Raw genomic sequence first — 19,431 nt, forward strand, 5'->3', positions numbered from 1 at the left:
AGACTCTGGTGCGGCCGCATCTGGAGTATTGTGTGCAGTTTTGGTCGCCATACTATAGGAAGGATGTGGAGACACTGGAACGGGTGCAGAGGAGGTTTACCGGGATGTTGCCTGGTATGGTAGAAAGATCGTATGAGGAAAGGCTGAGGCACTTGGGGTTGTTTTCATTGGAGAAAAGAAGGTTTAGGGGTGACTTGATAGAGGTGTACAAAATGATTAGGGGTTTAGATAGGGTCGACAGTGCGAATCTTTTTCCACGTATGGAGTCAGCTATTACAAGGGGGCATAGCTTTAAATTAAGGGGGGGGTAGGTATAGGACAGATGTTAGGGGTAGGTTCTTTACTCAGCGAGTCGTGAGTTCATGGAATGCCCTGCCAGTAGCAGTGGTGGACTCTCCCTCATTATGGGCATTTAAGCGGGCATTGGATAGGCATATGGAGGATAGTGGGCTAATGTAGGTTAGGTGCGCTTGGATCGGCGCAACATCGAGGGCCGAAGGGCCTGTACTGCGCTGTATTCTTTGATGTTCTATGTTCTAACACTCAAGAAGCTTGACAGCTTCCAGAACAAACAAAAACCATAGCCACATCCCTTAAACAAATAAGAAAAACTGTCAACTGTTTGCCAGCTCATTCAACCTATATATAACTCTCTGCAGCTTCCTTCTGTCTCTTCACAACATGCATCAATTCAAGTTAAGTTTGGCCAAAAGATCTTTGAAAGGGATAGTTATGAATAGGTATGTCAGTAAAAAGTTTTTGTTCAAGTACAGTCGGAGTCAGAAGGTGATCAGTGGATTATGTGGAACTTTTAATTGGACCTTCAACAAAAAATCCGAAAGAACTGTGGGTACTGTAAATCAGAAACAAAACAGAAATTGCTGGTAAAGCTCAGCAGGTCTGGCCATGTCTGTGGAGAGAAATCAGAATTAACATTTGGGGTCGAGCGACCCTTCTTCAGAACTGATGGTAGCTAGGAAAGCGTTGGTATTTATGCAGAAGATAGGGGGGGGGGGGGAAGAGAAGGGTAAGGAGTAAATAATAGGTGGAGATAGAATCCAAAGAGAGGGAAAAACATTTGGATAGACAAAGGAGTGGGTGATGGTCAGTCTGAGAGATTGAATAGCTGACAATGGGTTGTGTGGTCACAACCCATGTGATGACAAGGCCTTGTGTTTCGGGTTGGATTTAGGATATGAGAGAAGATGTTTGAAATAATTGCACAGAGGCAGGGATCCTGTCACCAAGTCACCCTTTATTTACATGGAACCAGTACATTGGCTGTGGCCATCCAACTTGAAGTCATTCCCTGAAGCGAGTAGATTCTGAATCTCCTGTATATTTAATTTTATCAAAGTTTACAAATTACAATCAGTCAACAATGAACAATAAACAGCAGTTTGAAAGAAACAGCAATTTACAGGGGAAAGGGGCAGCAAGGCCAAACCCCTTCCCCCGATACAACCAGTTCACATGAGAAATGCAGACAAACCCCAAATCCATCCCCTGTTTATATTGGTCAGCCAGGACTCCCTGATTAGTTCAAGTGAACAACCGCAAGCAAGGATCTCATAGTTAACACAATCCCGCCTGGTTCCAATCACTGCAGTGCTGAAGCCCTAAAATTGTTGAACTTGCTACTAAGTTGGGATGGCTGCAGAGTTCCCAAGTGGAAGATGAAGTATTGTTCTTCCAACTTGCACTGAGTTTTGCTGGAGCACTTCAGCAAGCCTGAGACAGATGTTGGCCAGAGAACACAATGGTGTGTTGAAGTGACAGCAACCGGATACTCAGGGTCCTTTTTGCAGACAAAATGTAGGCAATCTCCAAAGCGGTCACCCAGTCAGTGCTTCATTTCCCCAGTGTAGAGGAGACCACATTACGGGCAGTGAATACAATAAACTATATTGAGTGAAGTGTAGGTAAAGCACTGCTTTACCTCGAAGGTGTTTAGAGCCTTGGATGGTGAGATCTTGTGGTCATGTACCCACTCCACCAGAATTACTAGCTGCCTTTGTCAGCCTTTTGCCCGGATGTTTCCTCTAGGACACCCTATTTCACTCATCCTTCACTCCCAACACGATCTACAGACCCACGGCATCTTCCTCTGCAATCGCTTAAACTGTAACACCTGCCTGTTTACTTCCTCCCCCTCCCTTTCAGCTGTAATGTTGACATTCTCCACCCCCCCATCCCCTTATCTTCTGCATAAATAATAACCTGTTCATAGCTACCTCATCTTCTGCCTCGGAACCCTCCAACCCCATGGCATCGATGTGGATTTCACCAGTTTCCTCATTTCTTCTCCCCCCCACCTTAGTCCAGTTCCAACCTTCCAGCTCAGCACATTCCTCATGATCCATCCCATCTGTACATCTTACTTCCCACCTGTCCGCTGCACCCTCCCCTCGAACCTATCACCTTTACCCCCACTTCCATCCACTATTGAACTCTCAGCTACTTTCCCCTTCCGCCCCGTCCCCCTCCCATTTATCTCTCTATCCCTGAGGCTCTCAGCCTCATTCCTGATGAAGGGCTTTTGGCTGAAACGGCAATTTGCCTGATCCTTGGATGCTGCCTGATCTGCTGTGCTTTTCCAGCACCACTCTTTTGACTCATAGCTACCATCAGTTCTGAAGAAGAGTCACTGGACTACTTTGCTGCACAAATGCTAACAGACCTGATATGGTTTTCCAGCAATTTCTGTTTTAATTAAACTTACTTGACTCCCAAACCCCTTTTACTCAGTTCCAGTCGCTAGCTTTTCACCACACTCAAAAGAAAGCTCATTTATTTGGCTTGGCTCTGAAATGAAGAAAATCAGACTGGCTGACATTGAACACTTGCTTTGCGACACCCTTCTCCCAGCTGTGCTACTGACTTTAGATTACTTACAGTGTGGAAACAGGCCCTTCAGCCCAACAAGTCCACACCGACCCTCCGAAGAGCAACCCACCCACACCCATTCCCCTACATGTACCCCTTCACCTAACATTACGGGCAATTTAGCATGGCCAATTCACCTAACCTGCACATTTTTGGACTGTGGGAAGAAACCGGAGCACTCGGAGGAAACCCACGCAGACACGGGGAGAATGTGCAAACTCCACACAGTCAGTCGCCTGAGGCGGGAATTGAACCTGGGTTTCTGACGCTGTGAGGCAGCAGTGCTAACCACTGAGCCACCGTACTGCCCGTTCTTTCCTAATGTGTGGTATTTTCAGACTTGCATATACAGCTCTCCATTCCTTTATTCCAAGTCATTCAGTAATATGTTAAAAAGATAAACAGATTCTTAAACCATCAGGCTTGGGAGCTGAAATAGGCCATTCAGCCGTTGAGTCTATTTGCCAGTCAGTGAGATCATGGCTGTTGTGATAATCTCAATTCCACTTTCCTACCTTTTCCCCATAACATTTAACTCCCTTTCTGATTAACCATCTGTTTGTCTCAGCATTGTCCCAGCCTCTACAGACCACTGCAGCAAGGAATTCTACAGATTCATTACCCTTTGAGAGAAGAAATTCCTTATCTCTGACTTAAACGGTTGACCCTTTAATCTGACTTTATATCCTGAGGTCTTAGTCTCCAACAAGGGCGCCAACCTCTCAGCATCTATCCTGTCAATTCCCGAAGAATCTTGTATGTTTCAATAAAATCGCCTCTCATTTTTCTAAGTTCTAAAGAGACCAAGGAGAAAGTGAGAACTGCAGATGCCTCAGATCAGAGTTGAGAGTGTGTTGCTGGAAAAGCACAGCAGGTCAAGCAGCATACGAGGAGCAGGAGAATCAATGTTTCGGGCATAAGCCCACATTCCTGATGAAGGGTTTATGCCCGAAATGTTGATTCTCCAGCTCCTTGGATGCTGCCTGACCAGCTGCGCTTTTCCTCCGCCACACTTTTCGACTTGAATGAGACCAAGCCAAAATATTTGACCAGTCCACATCAGAAAATCCCTCCAAAGCTGAAAGTACATAGAACTTTTGTGCAATGCCTCCAATACCAGTATATTTTTCTATGGATAAGGGAACTAAAACTGTCCACAGTTTTCTAGGTGTGGTCTTACATAGTTATCGCAAACTTACTTATTTTTATATTCCATTCACTTTGAAATTATGGCCAAAAGACATTTGCCTTCCCAAAATTTCCAATGAACGTGTATGCTAGCTTTTTGTGATTTATGCACAGTACCCCCAAATTTCTCTTGGCTGTAGCCTTCTGCAGTCTTTTTTCATTTATATATATTCACCACTGCTCTTCTTCCTGCCTAACTTCACATTTTCCCGCATTCTGTTATAGACTCACAAACAGGATGTGTCTTCCAGTGTGAATAAATGCAGACAACTGTAGTTTTGTCACAGAAATTACACTTAATTACAATTCAGGATTACATGCTGAATGAACTGTAAGTTGCACTTGATGAAATATCCACAATCCATGACTGGGTAGTCTGGGTTTAGGGAAAACAAACCGAACATTTTACTGTTGAGACAGAAAAATACTAAATTTGAGACATGATACCTGTCGTATACCATGGCTTAATATGATCACACTCTTGATTTGTGAACAGTTTTCATCCCTTCATGTAGAAGAAATCAGGATCTGAAGAGGGTTCACAAACACAACAAAACTGCACGCTATGCCTCGGTCCTTGTACCAACCAAAATCGGTCAGCATTTCTCTTAACCTTTATTGAACTTGATCTAGCCAATATGTTAATTTTATATGGCATCCATTATGATTCATTTTTCAGAGAGTACAGCTGGCTTGGATTTTATCCCTGGTATTGCATCCTGCTTCATTGTCAGCCCAGGTTCAAGAATTCTCACTGTTAATTTTCCTTCTACTTCCTTTCAGGATGTGAAAGTGAACAAGGCATTTTTTTGAGCTCCTCAAAAAAGAAATTTTTGGCAACTACTGGCAGCAAATAGTGAGCAGTTCTGCAAATTGTGAGGTCTTCTGTGATAAAGAGACAAATCTGTGTAACTATCTGCCTGAATAGTCATAGTTTCTGGTGACATGTGTTTTCTGACATGTTCAGGTATTGCAGCCTCCTGTGTTCAATCCCATGTCGAGGATGCCATGTGTTTTGCCTAGATATCCCTCATCCCCCACTGCTGCCTTCCTTTTACCCATGTTTCCGCCGCCTCTCCTGCATGTAGCCCTTGAGCTTGTCTAACAGATTTGAAATTCTTCCTCCCTGTGTGGATAAGAGTGAGGGCTATAGGGCAGATGAGCAAACTGACCATTGCACTATGGTACAGGGAACCTTTCAAGATTTGGGAGAGAAGAGAAATGTAGTTGTAATGAGCGATCGTCTAGTCAGGGAATAGACACTGTTCTCTCTGGCCAGGATTGGGAGTCCTGAAGGCTGTTTTGCCTGCCTGATACCTAGGTTCAGGATATCTCATCTGAGCTGCAGAGGGGAACGGGAGGGGAAAAATCTAATTGTCATGTTCCATGTAAGTACCAGTATTAGAGATAGAAAGAGGTACTGCTGAGGGAATGTCAGAAGCCAGGACTAAATTGAAAACCAGAACAACGAAAGTAACAATTTCTGGATTACCACCTGAATCACAAGCAAATTGGCATAGGATAAACAAAATTCAAGAGGTAAACACGCGGGTCAAAGATTGGTGTGGTTGTAATTAATGAGACATTGGTATGAGTACTGGGGAAGGAAGGAGCTGTTGCAATGGACAGGCTCCACCTGAATTGTGCTGGAACCAGAGTGCCAGTGAATCTCATAACCTGGCCAGTGGATATGGCTTTAAACTAAATAGTTAGGCCGGGGAAGGTGTCAGTAAGATGGAAGATTAAGAAAAAGTTAAAAGAGAGGGGAGGGCTCATCAGAGATTATTCGAGTTTTCAGAACAAATCTTTGGCCACAGAGTATGGAATAGGCTGGGAATCCTCTCTTGAGGCACAGCACGAAAGGGGACAACTATGAGAAAATGGACAGTCAACACAGGACTGAGGGTGTTGTACTTACATGCATACACTATTCAAAATCAGGTAAATGAGCTTGTAGTGCAAATTGAAATTGGCAGGTTGATATGTGTAGCACAGAAATGTGGCAGCAAAGGGATCAAGGCTGAGATATCCAAGGATACGTCCTATCAAAAGAACAGGCAGAGGGGACAGGGTTACCTAATTAGTAAGAAATTGAATTAAATCAATAGCGAGAAATGATTGATTCCACGCCTTGCAACTCTGTGGGTAGAGTTGAGGAACTGCAAAGAAAAATAGACTCTGACGGGAGCTTTATACTGGCCTCTTATCAGTAGTCAGTACGAAGGTGAAGAAAATAAATCAGGGCAAAGAAAAGGCATGTAAGAAAGACACTATTGCAGTGATCATAGGGGACTTCATTGTGCAAGTGAACTGGGAAGATCAGTTTGCTAGTAGATCTCAAGAAAGGGAATTTGTGGAATGTCTGCAAGTTTATTTTTGGAGCAGCTTGAGTTGGAACCCACGAGGGAACAGTCAATTCTGGATTTAGTGATGAGTAAAGAGGCAGACACCGGGATCTGAGGGTGAAGGAACCCCTAGGGGGCAGTGACCATATTATGATAAAATTCACCCTGCAGTTTGAGAGTGTAAAGCTGGAATCATATATAGCGGTATTATAATTGAATAAATCTAACTGGAAAGACGTGAGGGAGGAGTTGGCCAGAGTTCATGAAAAGGGGAGCCAAGCAGGGAAAACGGTGGAACAGCAATGACGGGTTTCTGGGGATAATTCAGGAGGCATGGCAGAAATTCATCCCGAGGAAAAAGAAATTTACAAAGGGGAGGGTGAGACATCTATTGCTGACTAGGGAAGTCAGGGAGTGCATAAAAGGATAAGCATACAATGTAGTGAAGATTAGTGGGAAGCCAAAGGACTGGGATGTCTTTTAAAAACCAATAGAGGATAACTTAAAATAGCAATAAGAGGGGAGAAGATGAAATATGAGATTACGCTAATATTAATATAAAAGAAGATTGCAGGTTTTTTTTAGATATCTACAAGGTAAGAGAGAGGCAAGAGTGGATATGGACCACTGGAAAATGAGGCTGGAGAAATAGTAATGAGGAACAAAGAATTGGGAGAGGAACTGAATATGTACATTGCATCACCCTTTACAGTGGAAGACATCAAAAATATACCAGAAATTCGAGAGAGTCAGAGGAGGGAGGTGAGTGTAGTGTCCATCACTAAGGAAAATGTGTGGGGAAGTTGGAAGATTACCAAATGGGCTACACCCCCAGAGTTCTGAACGGCAAAGCTGATGAGATTATAGAGGCATTAGTGGTGATTTTTCAGAAATAACTTGAGTCAGGAAGAGTCTCAAGAGGACTGGCAAATGGCTCATGTAAGATCCCTGTTTAAGAAGAGAGGAAGGCAGAAGACAGGAAACTGTCGGCCTTATTAGCCTGATCTCAGTTGTTGGTAAAATTTTAAAGTACAGTATTAAGAATGAGTTTGCAGAGTGCTTGGAAATGCATGGAGTGGTCATGCCTGCCAAATCTGTTAGAATTCTTAGAAGAGGTAACAAACAAGTTAGGGGAAAGCCAGTAGACTTTATCTATTTGGATTTCCAGAAAGCGTTTGACAAGATATCTCGCAGGAGGCTGCTAAGTAAAGAGTCCATGGTGTTCAGAGCAAGGTCCCTGCATCGACAGAAAATTGGCTGACTGGTAGAGGCAGAGTGTGTGGATAAAGGGGTCTTTTTCAGGATGGCAGCTGGTGACTCATGGAGTTCCACAGGGATCTATGTTGAGACCATAACTAGTTGCATTATGCATGAATGATCTGGATGAAGGAACTGAAGATTGCAGCTTACACAAAAAGAGATCGAGGGACAATTAGTCTGAGGACGTGGGGAGACTGTTCCAATTTTTACTGGCTCGGAGAGTGGGCAAAGAAGGAACAAATAGAATGCAGTGTGGGAAATTGAGATAATGCACTTGAGTAGGAAGAATAGAGGCATAGACTATTTTCTAACCGAGGAAAGGCTTTGGAAATGTCAAAGGTACATTGTGATATGGGAGGCCTAGTTTAGGATTCTCTTTAGGTTAACATATGGGTTCATTTGGCAATTAGGAGGGTAAATACAATGTTAGCATTCCTTTCATGAGGGATACAATACAAGGGCAGAACTGTTCTGTGGGTAGTGTGGGTGCCATGTCTTTGGAATAATAAGCTGGCGATGTTGGGGGGAGGGGGTGCACAGGAGCTTCACGAGTGATCCTGAGGGTGACGGACTTGTTATACGAAGTGCAGTTGAGGACTCTGGGTCTGTACTTGATGGTATTTGGAAGGATAAGAGGGTTTCTGTTTAAACTTTACAGAGGGCACAACCTCAGAGTGAAGGGACAACCCTTTATAACTGAGATGAGGAGGAATTTCTTCAGTCAAAGTATGGTTGTGGAGCTCATTGCCATAGAGGGCAGTGGAGGCCAAGTCATTGACTGTATTTAAGACTGTATTTGATAAGGGGATCAAGGGTGACGGGAAGAAGGCAGGAGAATGGGGTTGACAAACGTAACAGACATGATTGAATAGCAGAGCAGACACAGTGGACCGAATGACCTGATTCAACTCCAATATTGTATTGTCTTCTGGTATTGCTTCATATTGTTGAACAGACACAAAATCTAAGAGTTATGCTCCAGTTTTATCAGCTGTTTGCTTCCTTGCCTTTGCCAGCTGAAGTCCCTATTAAAACTGGCTACCTTATCGCTTTCTCTCCTCCTTGGAGGATGACCCTTTGTACTGCTCAAGCAAATGGAGATTCACTCTCACAGCAACTTGGACACACCTTCAGTACCGTGCCAGAGCTGAATGTCCTTCCCATCTTTACAAGGATCCATCTGAATTAATGGTGCCGCATGACACTTTTTGTACTTTGTTGCCACTTCTGGTGCACCTGGTCTGCCTGATCCAATGTGCAACCTATATACCCACTAAAATCCCACATCGGCTGTCAACATACTCTCAGTGAGAGATTTTTAATTTTAGCATCTTAATTTAAACAGAAATTTTGATTGCCTTTATTGCAGAATCTACTATTAGTGGCAATGGCTAGCGTTCTGGCCATTGGTTCTATTTTTAAGGGACAAAAAGATCCTGCTTGTGGTATCCAAATCTACAACTAGGACCCTCAGATTTCAGAACAACACAATGTCAGTAGTATAAATATGCTTCTGGAAACAAAAACAGAAATTGCTGGGAAAAGCTCAACAGGTCTGGCAGCATCTCTGAGGAGAAATCAGAGTTAACATTTTGGGTCCGGTGACCCTTCCTTAGATCTTGTTATGCAAAAGTGGTGTCCCTACCTCTGGGTGAGAAGGTTCAGATTCAACTCCCACCTATACTGTTATGTGACGCAGCATGTTTGAACAGGTTAATTAAAATAATTAGAATTAAGTCTATAAATGTAATGTTGATTTAAAATATGGTAGTGACGTACCATTGAAACCCAATTGCCAAGAAAGCTCTCAACTCTCAGATCCAGTTCTAGCTGCAATGTAGGTAAACGTAGTGAAGGTAGGAATGCACACGAAAGTAACACATGTTGTATGGATCACCTAATTCTTTTAATCAAGATTTTCCTCACTGCAAAAAAAAATGATCTGATGTGAAAAGCAGCTGTTTAATTGCCTAATTAATTCTGGGCTATTAAATATTTATTTAATTTACCATGAAATGTGTGGCTGGCTCCCCTTCAGTTAGTTGGGAGTAATTAGGAGTCTGAGATGAGCAAATTTATGAAGTAGTTTGCATTTTTATTGCAATAGTTTTAATAGATTGGTTTTAGCAGTTGGATCAATTAGTGTACATCTGCCACACCACCACAAATTGTATATTAGTACAAATGTACTGTTTTCCAAACAACAATTTGTAGTTGCAGTTAGTCTTCATAATTGCTTACAGTTCATGCTGTGTTTGCGATTGATTGGCCAATTGAAGGCTATGTCATATCATTGCACCAATATTGTGCTATGGGAAATTAGATACTGTGTGATTTTTCCTTTGCCATTTAGGTGAAGATGGCACTGCATTTCTTTATTCATTTTGAGATCAGCTTGTCAAATGTTGAATGACCTTTCCTGTTGGTAAATAGATTTGGTGGTTATTCAATCTTATTTCTTATTCACTCGGGCGTAGACATAGCTGGCTGGCCCAGCATTTATTACCCATCCCTAGTTGCCCTTGAGAAGGTGGTAGTGAGCTGTCTTGTTGAACTGCTGCAGTCCCTGTGCTGTGGGTTGACCCAAAATGCCCTGAGGGAGGGAATTCCAGGATTTTGACCCAGCGACAGAAAGGGAACATGATATATTTCCAAGTCAGGATGGTGAGTTGTCTCGAGGGGAACTTACAGGTGGTGGTGTTCACATGTATTTTCTGCCCCCCTTCTTCAAGATGAAGGTGATTGTGGGTTTAGAAGATCCTGTCTGAGGGTCTTGGGTGAATTTCTGCAATACATCCTGCAGGTGTTGCTACGAAGTGTCAGGTGGAGCAAGTGGATGTTTGTCAATGTGGTGCCAATCAAATGAGCTGCTTTGTCCTGGATGGTGTCGAGCGTCTTGAGTGTTGTTGCAACTGGACCATCTAGGCAAGAGGGGATTACTTCATCACGCTCCTGACTTGTGCCTTGTAAATAGTGATTTTGATGAGCCAGGAGGTGAGTTATTTATCACAGTATTGCTAGCATTGACCTGCTTTTGTAGCCGCTATGTTTATGTGCTGAGTCCGGTTGAGTTTCTGATCAGTGGTAACCCCAAGCATGTTGATAGTGGGCGAGTCAATGATGGTAACAACATTGAACGAAACACAAGTTGATTAGATTGTCTCTTGTTGGAGATGATGATTATGTAGCTTTTGTATGGAGTAAATGTTACTTGCCACTTGTCAGCCCACGCCTGGATATTCTCTAGATCTCATTGCATTTGAACATGGACTACTTCAGTATTTGAGGAATGGCGAATGGTGCTGAACATTGTGCAATCAGCAGCAAACATCCCTACTCTGACCTTCTGATGGAAAGAAGGTAATTGATGAAGCAGCTGAAGTTGGTTGCCTAGGACACTATCCGGAAGAACTTCCTGCATAAATGTCCTAGAGCTGAGATGACTGACCTCCAGCATCATCTTCCTATGTGCTAGGTATGACTCCAACCAGCAGTGAGTTTTCCCCTGAAGCCTATGTTTTGCTCGGGCTACTTGATGCCATACTCAATTGAATACAAGCTGTCACTCTCAACTCACCTCTGGAACTCAGTACTTTCATCTATGTTTGAACCAAGGCTGTAATCAAGTCAGGAGTTGAGCTTCCCTGATGGAACCCAAACTGAGTGTCACTGAGCAAGTTATTGCTGAGTAAGTGCTGCTTGATAGCACTGTTGATGACACCTTCCATCACTTGGCTAATGATGGAGAATAGACTGATGGAGCAGTAATTGGCTGGGTTGGATTTATCTTGCTCTTTGTGTACAGGACATATCTGGGCAATTTTCCACATTGTTGGGTAGATTCTAGAACAGTTTGGACAAGGGAACAGCAAGTTCTGGAGCACAAATCTTTAATACTATTGACGGAATGTTATCAAGGTCTGTAGAGTTTACAGTAGCCAATGCCTTTTCTTGATATCACGTGGAGTGATTTGAATTGTCAGAAGACTTTTATTTGTAGCGCTGGGGACCACTTGAAGAGGCCAAGATGGCTTATCCACTTGGCACTTCTGACTGAAGAGCACTGCGAAAGCTTCAGCCCTCTGTTTTGCAAGAACTGCATAGTGATCATTCTTATTGATACAGTCATGGATCTGCAGCCGGCAGACCTGCTCCAGATCCATTCTAATAGCTATTTCCTTTAGCACCCGATCAATAGTTATTGCTGCCAAGCCACTTTTTGTGGTGGACATTGAAATCCCCTAGGAGAAAGTGAGGACTGCAGATGCTGGAGATCAGAGTCTAGAGTATGGTGCTGGAAAAGCACAGGTCAGGCACCAACCAAGGAACAGTAGAATTGACGTTTTGGGCATAAGCCCTTCATCAGGAATGAAACAAGAGAGACTGCCCGACATCAACCTTAACACTGGAATAGACAACAGCAGAACCAGCCCTGCTGTCCTTACAAAGGCGTCCTTACTAACATCTGGGGGCTAGTGCCAAATTGTGAGAGCTGTCTGAAGGACGAGTCAAACAACAGGCAGACATGGTCATACTCATGATGGGCAATGTCCCAGATGCACCATCACCATCCCTAAATAATGTCCAGTCCCACTGCCAGGACAGACCCAGCAGAGATGGAAACACCGTGTATATAGTCAAGAGGGAGTTCTCCTCAGAGTCCTTAACATTGACTTTGGGCTCCATGATTTCTCATGGCTTCAGGTTAAAACATGGGCACAGAAACCTTCTGCTGATTACTACATACTGTCTTCCCTCGTCCAATGAATCAGTATTCCTCCATGTTGAACAAGACTTGGAGGAAGTACAGAGGGTGACAAGGGAGCAAAATGTGCTCTGAAGGGGATTTTAATGTCCCGAGTGTGGTGCTGAAAAAGCACAGCAGGTCAGGCAGCAACCGAGGAGGAGGAGAATTGACATTTTGGGCATAAGCCCTTCATCATTCCTGTTTCTCCTGTGAGAAATCTACGCTGCTATCTTTCAGAGCAGTGAATGGGCATGACCACTGCCTTTGCTTTTTGAGTTCAATTATTTCTGGACATCCAAGTGCGTCTGAGAAAAATTAACAAACAGTGAAATTCACAGCTGACCTTGGAGGAACCTTTGTGAGAGAGCTCACAGCATGGCAGCAGCAAAGTGCATAGCTTTAAGTGTAACTTTGCTGTTTTTTTGTAAATCTACAATAGTGAGTAGACTGGGTTATTTTTGATTATATGTTTATTATGATCTGTCTCTTGATTAAATTTAAATAATATAAAACATAGGTATTAAGTTAGCCTCAATTGGTGGTTTTTAGAGCAGTAAGGCTGAGCTCTTTTCTGGATTTGTAGATTGTTAGTGTGCAAAGATGGTCTTCAGTAAAGTGATGTGCTCATCCTGTAAGATGTGGGAGATTAGGAAGTGTTTCCATGTTACTGATGATTATGTCTGCAGTAAATGTGTTTGGTTGCGAGTCCTATCAGATCACATGGATCAGTTGGAGTGGAGTTCGAAGCAATGAGGAATTTACACGAGCTAGGGAGTGTGTTGGATGACAGGTATCAGAAGGGAGAAAAACACAGATAGAATCACGTAGATGGGTTATCTCCAGAAATGATAGGAGAGGGAGCTAGGTAGTGCAGGAGTTTCCTGTGGCTCTCCCCGTCTCAAATAAGTATGGTGTTTTGGAAAATATTGGGGATGGCGGACTCTCATGGGAATGTAGTGCGAACAGCCACAAGTTACTGGTACGGAGACTGGCCTGAATCTAATGAGGAGCAATCGTTTGTCATAGGAGACTCTCTACTCAGAAGCACAGACAGACAGCCAGAAATCAGAATAGTGTGTTGCCTCCCTGGTGCCAGGATCAAGGATATCTCGGAGACTGTGTAGAATATTCTCAAAGGGGAGAGGAACCAGTAGAAGGTCATTGTACACGTTGGAACTAATGACATAGGAAGGAAAAAGGATGAGATTCTGAAGGGAAAATATAGGGAGTTAAGCAGAAAGTTTTAAAAGGAGATCCTCAAGGGTAGTAATGTCTGGATTACCTCCAGTGCTATGTGCTAGTGAGGGTAAGAATAGGAGGAGAGAGCAGATGAATGCATGGCTCTGAGAAGCTGGTGCATGGGAGAAGGGCTCACATTTTTGGATCATTGGAATCTCATATGGAGTAGAAGTGGCCTGCATAAGAATGACGGATTGCACCTGAATTGGAAGGGGACTAAATTATTGACAAGGGGATTTGCTTTAGCAGCTCAGGAGGATTTAAACTGGTAAGGTGACTCCAGGAAATAGTGAAGAAAGAGATCAGTCTGAGACTGGTATACTTGGGAAATGGAGCAAGTCAAGCAGACAGGGCAGGGAGGAACAAGCAGAGAATGAGGTAAATTAAACTGCATTTATTTCAATGCAAGAGGCTTAACAGGGAAGGCAGACGAACTCAGGACATGATTCGGAACATGGGACTAGGATATCAGAGCAATTACAGAGGCATGGCTCAGGGATGGGCAGGACTGGCAGCTTAATGTTCCAGGATAAAAATGTGATCGGATGGATAGAAAGGGGGGCAAGAGAGGGGGGGGGTGTTTTTAATAAGGGATAGCATTATAGATGTGTTGAGGGAGGATATTCCTCGGGATATGTCCGGGGAAGTTATTTGGGTGGAACTGAGAAATAAGCAAGGGAAGGCAGGCGACCCCTCCCCCCCACCCAATAGTCAGTGAATAGTAATAGGTGGTAATGGTCGGGGATTTTAACTTTCCAAACATAGACTGGGACTATGATAATGTTAAGGGTTTAGGTGGAGAGGAATTTGTTAAATGTGTACAAGAAAGGTTTTTGCTTCAGTGTGTCGATGTACCTACTAAAGAAAGTGCAAAACTTGATCTATTCTTGGGAAACGAGATAGACCAGGAGACTGAGGTGTCAGGGAGTACTTTAGGGCCAGTCACCATAATTCCATCAGTTTTAAAACATTGATGGAAAAGGATAGATTGGATCTAAAAGTTAAAATTCTAAATTGGAAGAAAGTCAATTTTGACAGTATTAGGCAAAAACATTCATAAATTGATTGGGGGCAGATGTTCGCAGATAGAGACAGCTGGAAATTGGGAAGCCTTCAAAAGTGAGATAGTTAGAGTCCAGAGACAGTATGTTCTGTTAGGGTGAAAGGAAAGGCTGATAGGTGTAGGAAATGCTGAATGACTTGAGAAATTGAGGTAGTATAAAGAGCATATACTTCAGAGAGAAATCAGGAGGTCAAAAAAGGGACACAAGGTAGCTTTGGCAAATAGGGTTAAGGAGAATCCAAAGGGATTTTATAAATACATTAAGCACAAAAGGGGAACAGGGGAGAGAACAGGGCCCCTCAAAGATCAGTAAAGTAGCCTGTGTGTGGAACGACAGGAGGTGGAGGAGATTCTAAATGAGTATTTTGCATCAGTGTTTACTGTGGAGAAGGACATGGAAGATATAGAATGAGAGAAAGTAGATGGTGACATCTTGAAAAATGTCCATATTACAAGAGGTGGTGGTGCTGGATATGTTAAAATGCGTAAAAGTGGATAAATCCTCAGGACCTGATCAGGTGTGCCCTAGAACTCTGTGGGGAAGCTAGGAAAGTAATTGCTGGGCCCCTTGCTGAAATACTTGTACCATGAATAGTGACAGGTGAGATGCCAGAAGACTTGGAGGTTGACCTACGTGGTGCCACTATCTAAGAAAGGTGGTAAGGAAAAGCCAGGGAACTGTCGACCAGCAAGTCTGACATCGGTGGTGGGCAAATTGTTGGGGGGAGCCCTGAGGGACAGGATTTACATGTATTTGGAAAGGCAAGGACTGATCAGGGATAGTCAACATGGCTTTGTGCATGGGAAATCATGTCTCACTAACTTGACTGAGTTTTTTGAAGAAGTAACAAAGAGAATTGATAACGGCAGAGCGATGGACTTGGTCTTCAGTAAGACATTTGACAAGTTCCTCATGGTCAACTGGTTCGCAAGGTCAGATCACATGGAATAGGGAGAGAACTAGCCATATGGATACAGAATTGACTAATGCAGATGACACCAAAATTGGAGGTGTAGTGGTCAGCGAAGAAGGTTACCTCAATACAGTGGGATCTTGATCAGATGGGCCAATGGGCTGAGGAGTGGCGCATCAAGTTTAATTTAGATAAATGTGAGCTGTTACATTTTGGAAAGGCAAATCAGGACAGGACTTACACACTTAATGGTAAAGTCCTGAGGAGTGTTGCTGAACAAAAAGACCTTGGCGTGCAGATTCATCATTCCTTGAAAGTGGAGTCGTAGGTTGATATGATAGTAAAGCAGGCATTTGGTATACTTTATTGGTCACAGTATTGAGTATAGCAGTTGGGAAGTCATGTTACCACTCCAGCACATTGGTTAGTCCATGTTTGGAATACTGTGTACAATTCTGGTCTCCCTGTTATCGGAAGGATGTTGTGAAACTTGAAAGGGTTCAGAAAAGATATAGAAGGATGTTGCCAGGGTTGGAGGATTTGAGCTATAGGGCGAGGGTGAATAGGCTGGGACTGTTTTCCCTGGAGCATTGGAGGCTGAGGGGTAACAGTGCAGAAGTTTATAAAATCATGAGGGGCATGGATAGGATAAATAGACAAGGTCTTTTCCGTGGAGTAGGGAAGTCCAGAACTTGAGGGCATAGGTTTAGAGCACCTTTTTCACACAGGGGCTGTGCACGTATGGGATGAACTGCCAAAGAAAGTGGTGGAGGCTGGTATAATTACAACATTTAAAGGCATCTTGATGGGTATATGAATAGGAGGGGTTTGGAAAGATATGGGCCAAGTGCTGGCAAATGGGACTAGGTTAATTTAGGATATCTGGTCGGCATGGACAAGTTGGACCAAAGGATGTGTTTCCGTGGTGCACCATCTCTATGACATGATGACAACAGCTCTTATTATATTTGTATTATCGCTTGATCTCCTGTAACATGAGTATCCAGTGTGTAAGAGGCTCTTAGAATAAATTTGAAGGTGTGTGGGGAAGAATGGAATGGTTGAAATCAGAGGGTACAGCTGGGAGGGTGGATGGAACAAAGGTGGAAAGCAAAGGATCAAAGAGAGCATTGCTGTTATGAAAATTCTTGAGACAGCGACTCATAATAAGAATGGCATTTGTGGCAGGTGAATTGAATTTAGTGTCGGATTCAAGGCCGTTATTTTGATCATCCCAATTTACGGTTAAAATAATTTGTTATCTGACAATGCAGGCAGTCCTGAGAGTCTTCAAGTTATAAGACCAAAAGACATAGGTGCAGAAGTAAGGCCATTCGGCCCATCGAGTCCACTCCGCCATTCAATCATGGCTGATGGGCATTTCAACTCCACTTACCCGTATTCTCCCCGTAGCCCTAAATTCCTTGTGACATCAAGAATTTCTCAATTTCTGCCTTGAAGACAATTAGTGTCCCTGCCTCCACTGCACTCTGCGGCAATGAATTCCACAGGCCCACCACTCTCTGGCTGAAGAAATGTCTCTGCGTTTCTGTTCTGAATTTACCCCCTCTAATTCTAAGGCTGTGTCCACGGGTCCTAGTCTCCTCGCCTAACGGAAACAATTTCCTAGCGTCCACCCTCTCCAAGCCATGTATTATCTTGTAAGTTTCTATTGGATCTCCCCTTAATCTTCTAAACTCCAATGAATACAATCCCAGGATCCTCCGCCTTTCCTCATATGTTAGACCTACCATTCCAGGGATCATCCGTGTGAATCTCCGCTGGACACGCTCCAGTGCCAGTATGTCCTTCCTGAGGTGTGGGGACCAAACCTGGACACAGTACTTCAAACGGGGCCTAACCAGAGCTTTATAAAGTCTCAGTAGCACAATGGTGCTTTTATATTCCAACCCTCTTGAGATAATTGACAACATTGCATTCGCTTTCTTAATCACGGATTTATGAAGCCAAGGAGAAGGATATGGATGAGGAGAACCTCCTAGGATAGATCCTTGGGGCTAAAAATACAAGCTATTTTCCAGAAACAAGTTGAATGGATGAGAGTAGGACCAAGCAATGACAGTCATACAAAAAAAGAGATGTCTTGCAGAAGATTAGTGTGTTTGGCCAAGTGCAAGGCTGCAGAGAGCTCAAGAAGGACCTGATACCAGCAACGTCCATCACCCCTAGTTGTAAAGGAGCATCTCCTACTGAACAATTTTCCATTTCTCACAGCAGCCATTCTATGGGTTCACTGTTTAAGATGGCCAATTAGGGTGAAATGTGTAGATTGTGGTGCTAGAAAAGCACAGCAGGTCAGGCAGCATCCGAGGAACAGGAGAGTTGACATTTCGGGCAAAAGCCCTTTATCAGGAATCATTCCTGCTGACCTGCTGTGCTTTTCCAGCAACACTCTCGACTCGAATCTCCAGCATCTGCAGTCCTCGCTTTCTCTAATTAAGGTGAAATAATGTTTGCTTTGTGCTGTTGGTCCATGCCGATTAGGAACTGGATTAATTTTGCAATGGACTCGATCAACAGACCAACAATGCTTTCCTGCATCAACCAAGGCTGGGTTTGAACACAAATTCTAGAGGTGAAAGGTCTATTTTATCTGCATATATTCTGTTTCCAAATAGTGAACTGCAATGTGTAAATCAAATGTGGCTTCTGGAATTTTTCATTCAGACAAGTCAAGCAAAAGATGGAGATGTGAGAATGCATCACAGTATATGTAATTGTAATGTTCAGCCTTTTAAGGGAATCTTGTATTAATCACATCAAGCTTAGGAATACTGTATCATTTTTAATTATAGCCTTTCTGTGCAATTCTAGTCAACAAAATGCAACGCTGAGTAAATTAAAAGCTAGTTTAGACCAGAAAAAAAGGATGTTTGTGAACAATGTGCATTTGACCTGAATGTCTGACCTCATTCCTCTGACTAGGTATTGGCAGATGCAGTGGCTCGATTAGTGGTGGATAAATTCAGTGAACTAACCGACAACTTCACCTCCCCTCATGCACGGAGGAAAGTTCTTGCTGGTGTTGTCATGACAACAGGTATAGTGCAATTTGTCTCATTTCTTCACATGTGCATGTTGGGTTTCTTTTGGAATAAATTAGGTTGTACAAATGTGCTTCAGTTATTTGACATTTTAAAAAAAAAACAAGTTTCAGGTGTTAAATGAATGTTTGGGGTGAGCAGAATAGACGAATTCAATGGAAAGTTAGCAAAGGGATAGAAAATTATGTTACGAGCTAAAGTAAATGAGAAAATACTTGCACGGAGGATAAACACTGGAAAAATTCAGCTGGCCTAAATAACCTGTTTCCATGCTGTCAAATGTACTATGTGAAGGCCTAAATATTAAAATTTTATTTTCGTAATTAATCGTGAATTAAGTTTTATTGTTGGTCTTTCCCCTTTTTTGCCCTCTATGCATAAGGAAACATAAATTAGTTTGTGACTTGATTGTAAGATTACATTTATATGTAGAAACCCTCATTTCTAACCATTTATCATTTGTCAAAATTTTAAGTGCAAAATGAAGGATACTAAGTGGAGAACAATTAAAATAAATCATTATCCTGTGACTGAGGAGGATGGATAACTCTGTGCAGCTGTAACTAGTGACTTTTTATAAAGACTTTCCTCACAAGTGGAATAAATTTTCTATTCTAATATTCATCACTCACACTATGTATTCAGCATCCCTTTGTGTCGTAATGAAGTACTTAAGTATATTAATGAATGTGAAAAATTGTTAATTTTTATCGTATGCGCAACA

General features: G+C 42.9%; 1 protein-coding gene across 7 annotated transcripts in view; it reads left to right on the plus strand.

The window, feature by feature from the left end:
- The window catches only part of LOC122551398 (double-stranded RNA-specific editase 1-like), a 322,044-nt gene that overhangs the window by 249,946 nt on the left and 52,667 nt on the right, over positions 1–19,431 (plus strand). For all 7 annotated transcript variants that reach the window (XM_043693228.2, XM_043693225.2, XM_043693226.2 and 4 more), the window contains one exon: positions 18,589–18,703. In XM_043693228.2, coding sequence (XP_043549163.1) covers positions 18,589–18,703 — 115 coding nt within the window. The remainder of the gene's footprint in view (positions 1–18,588; positions 18,704–19,431) is intronic.

The sequence above is a fragment of the Chiloscyllium plagiosum genome, unplaced genomic scaffold, assembly GCF_037043375.1.
Source record: "Chiloscyllium plagiosum isolate Xiang-an unplaced genomic scaffold, Cpla_swu_hap1 HiC_scaffold_7, whole genome shotgun sequence".
In the NCBI taxonomy this organism is placed as follows: domain Eukaryota; kingdom Metazoa; phylum Chordata; class Chondrichthyes; order Orectolobiformes; family Hemiscylliidae; genus Chiloscyllium; species Chiloscyllium plagiosum.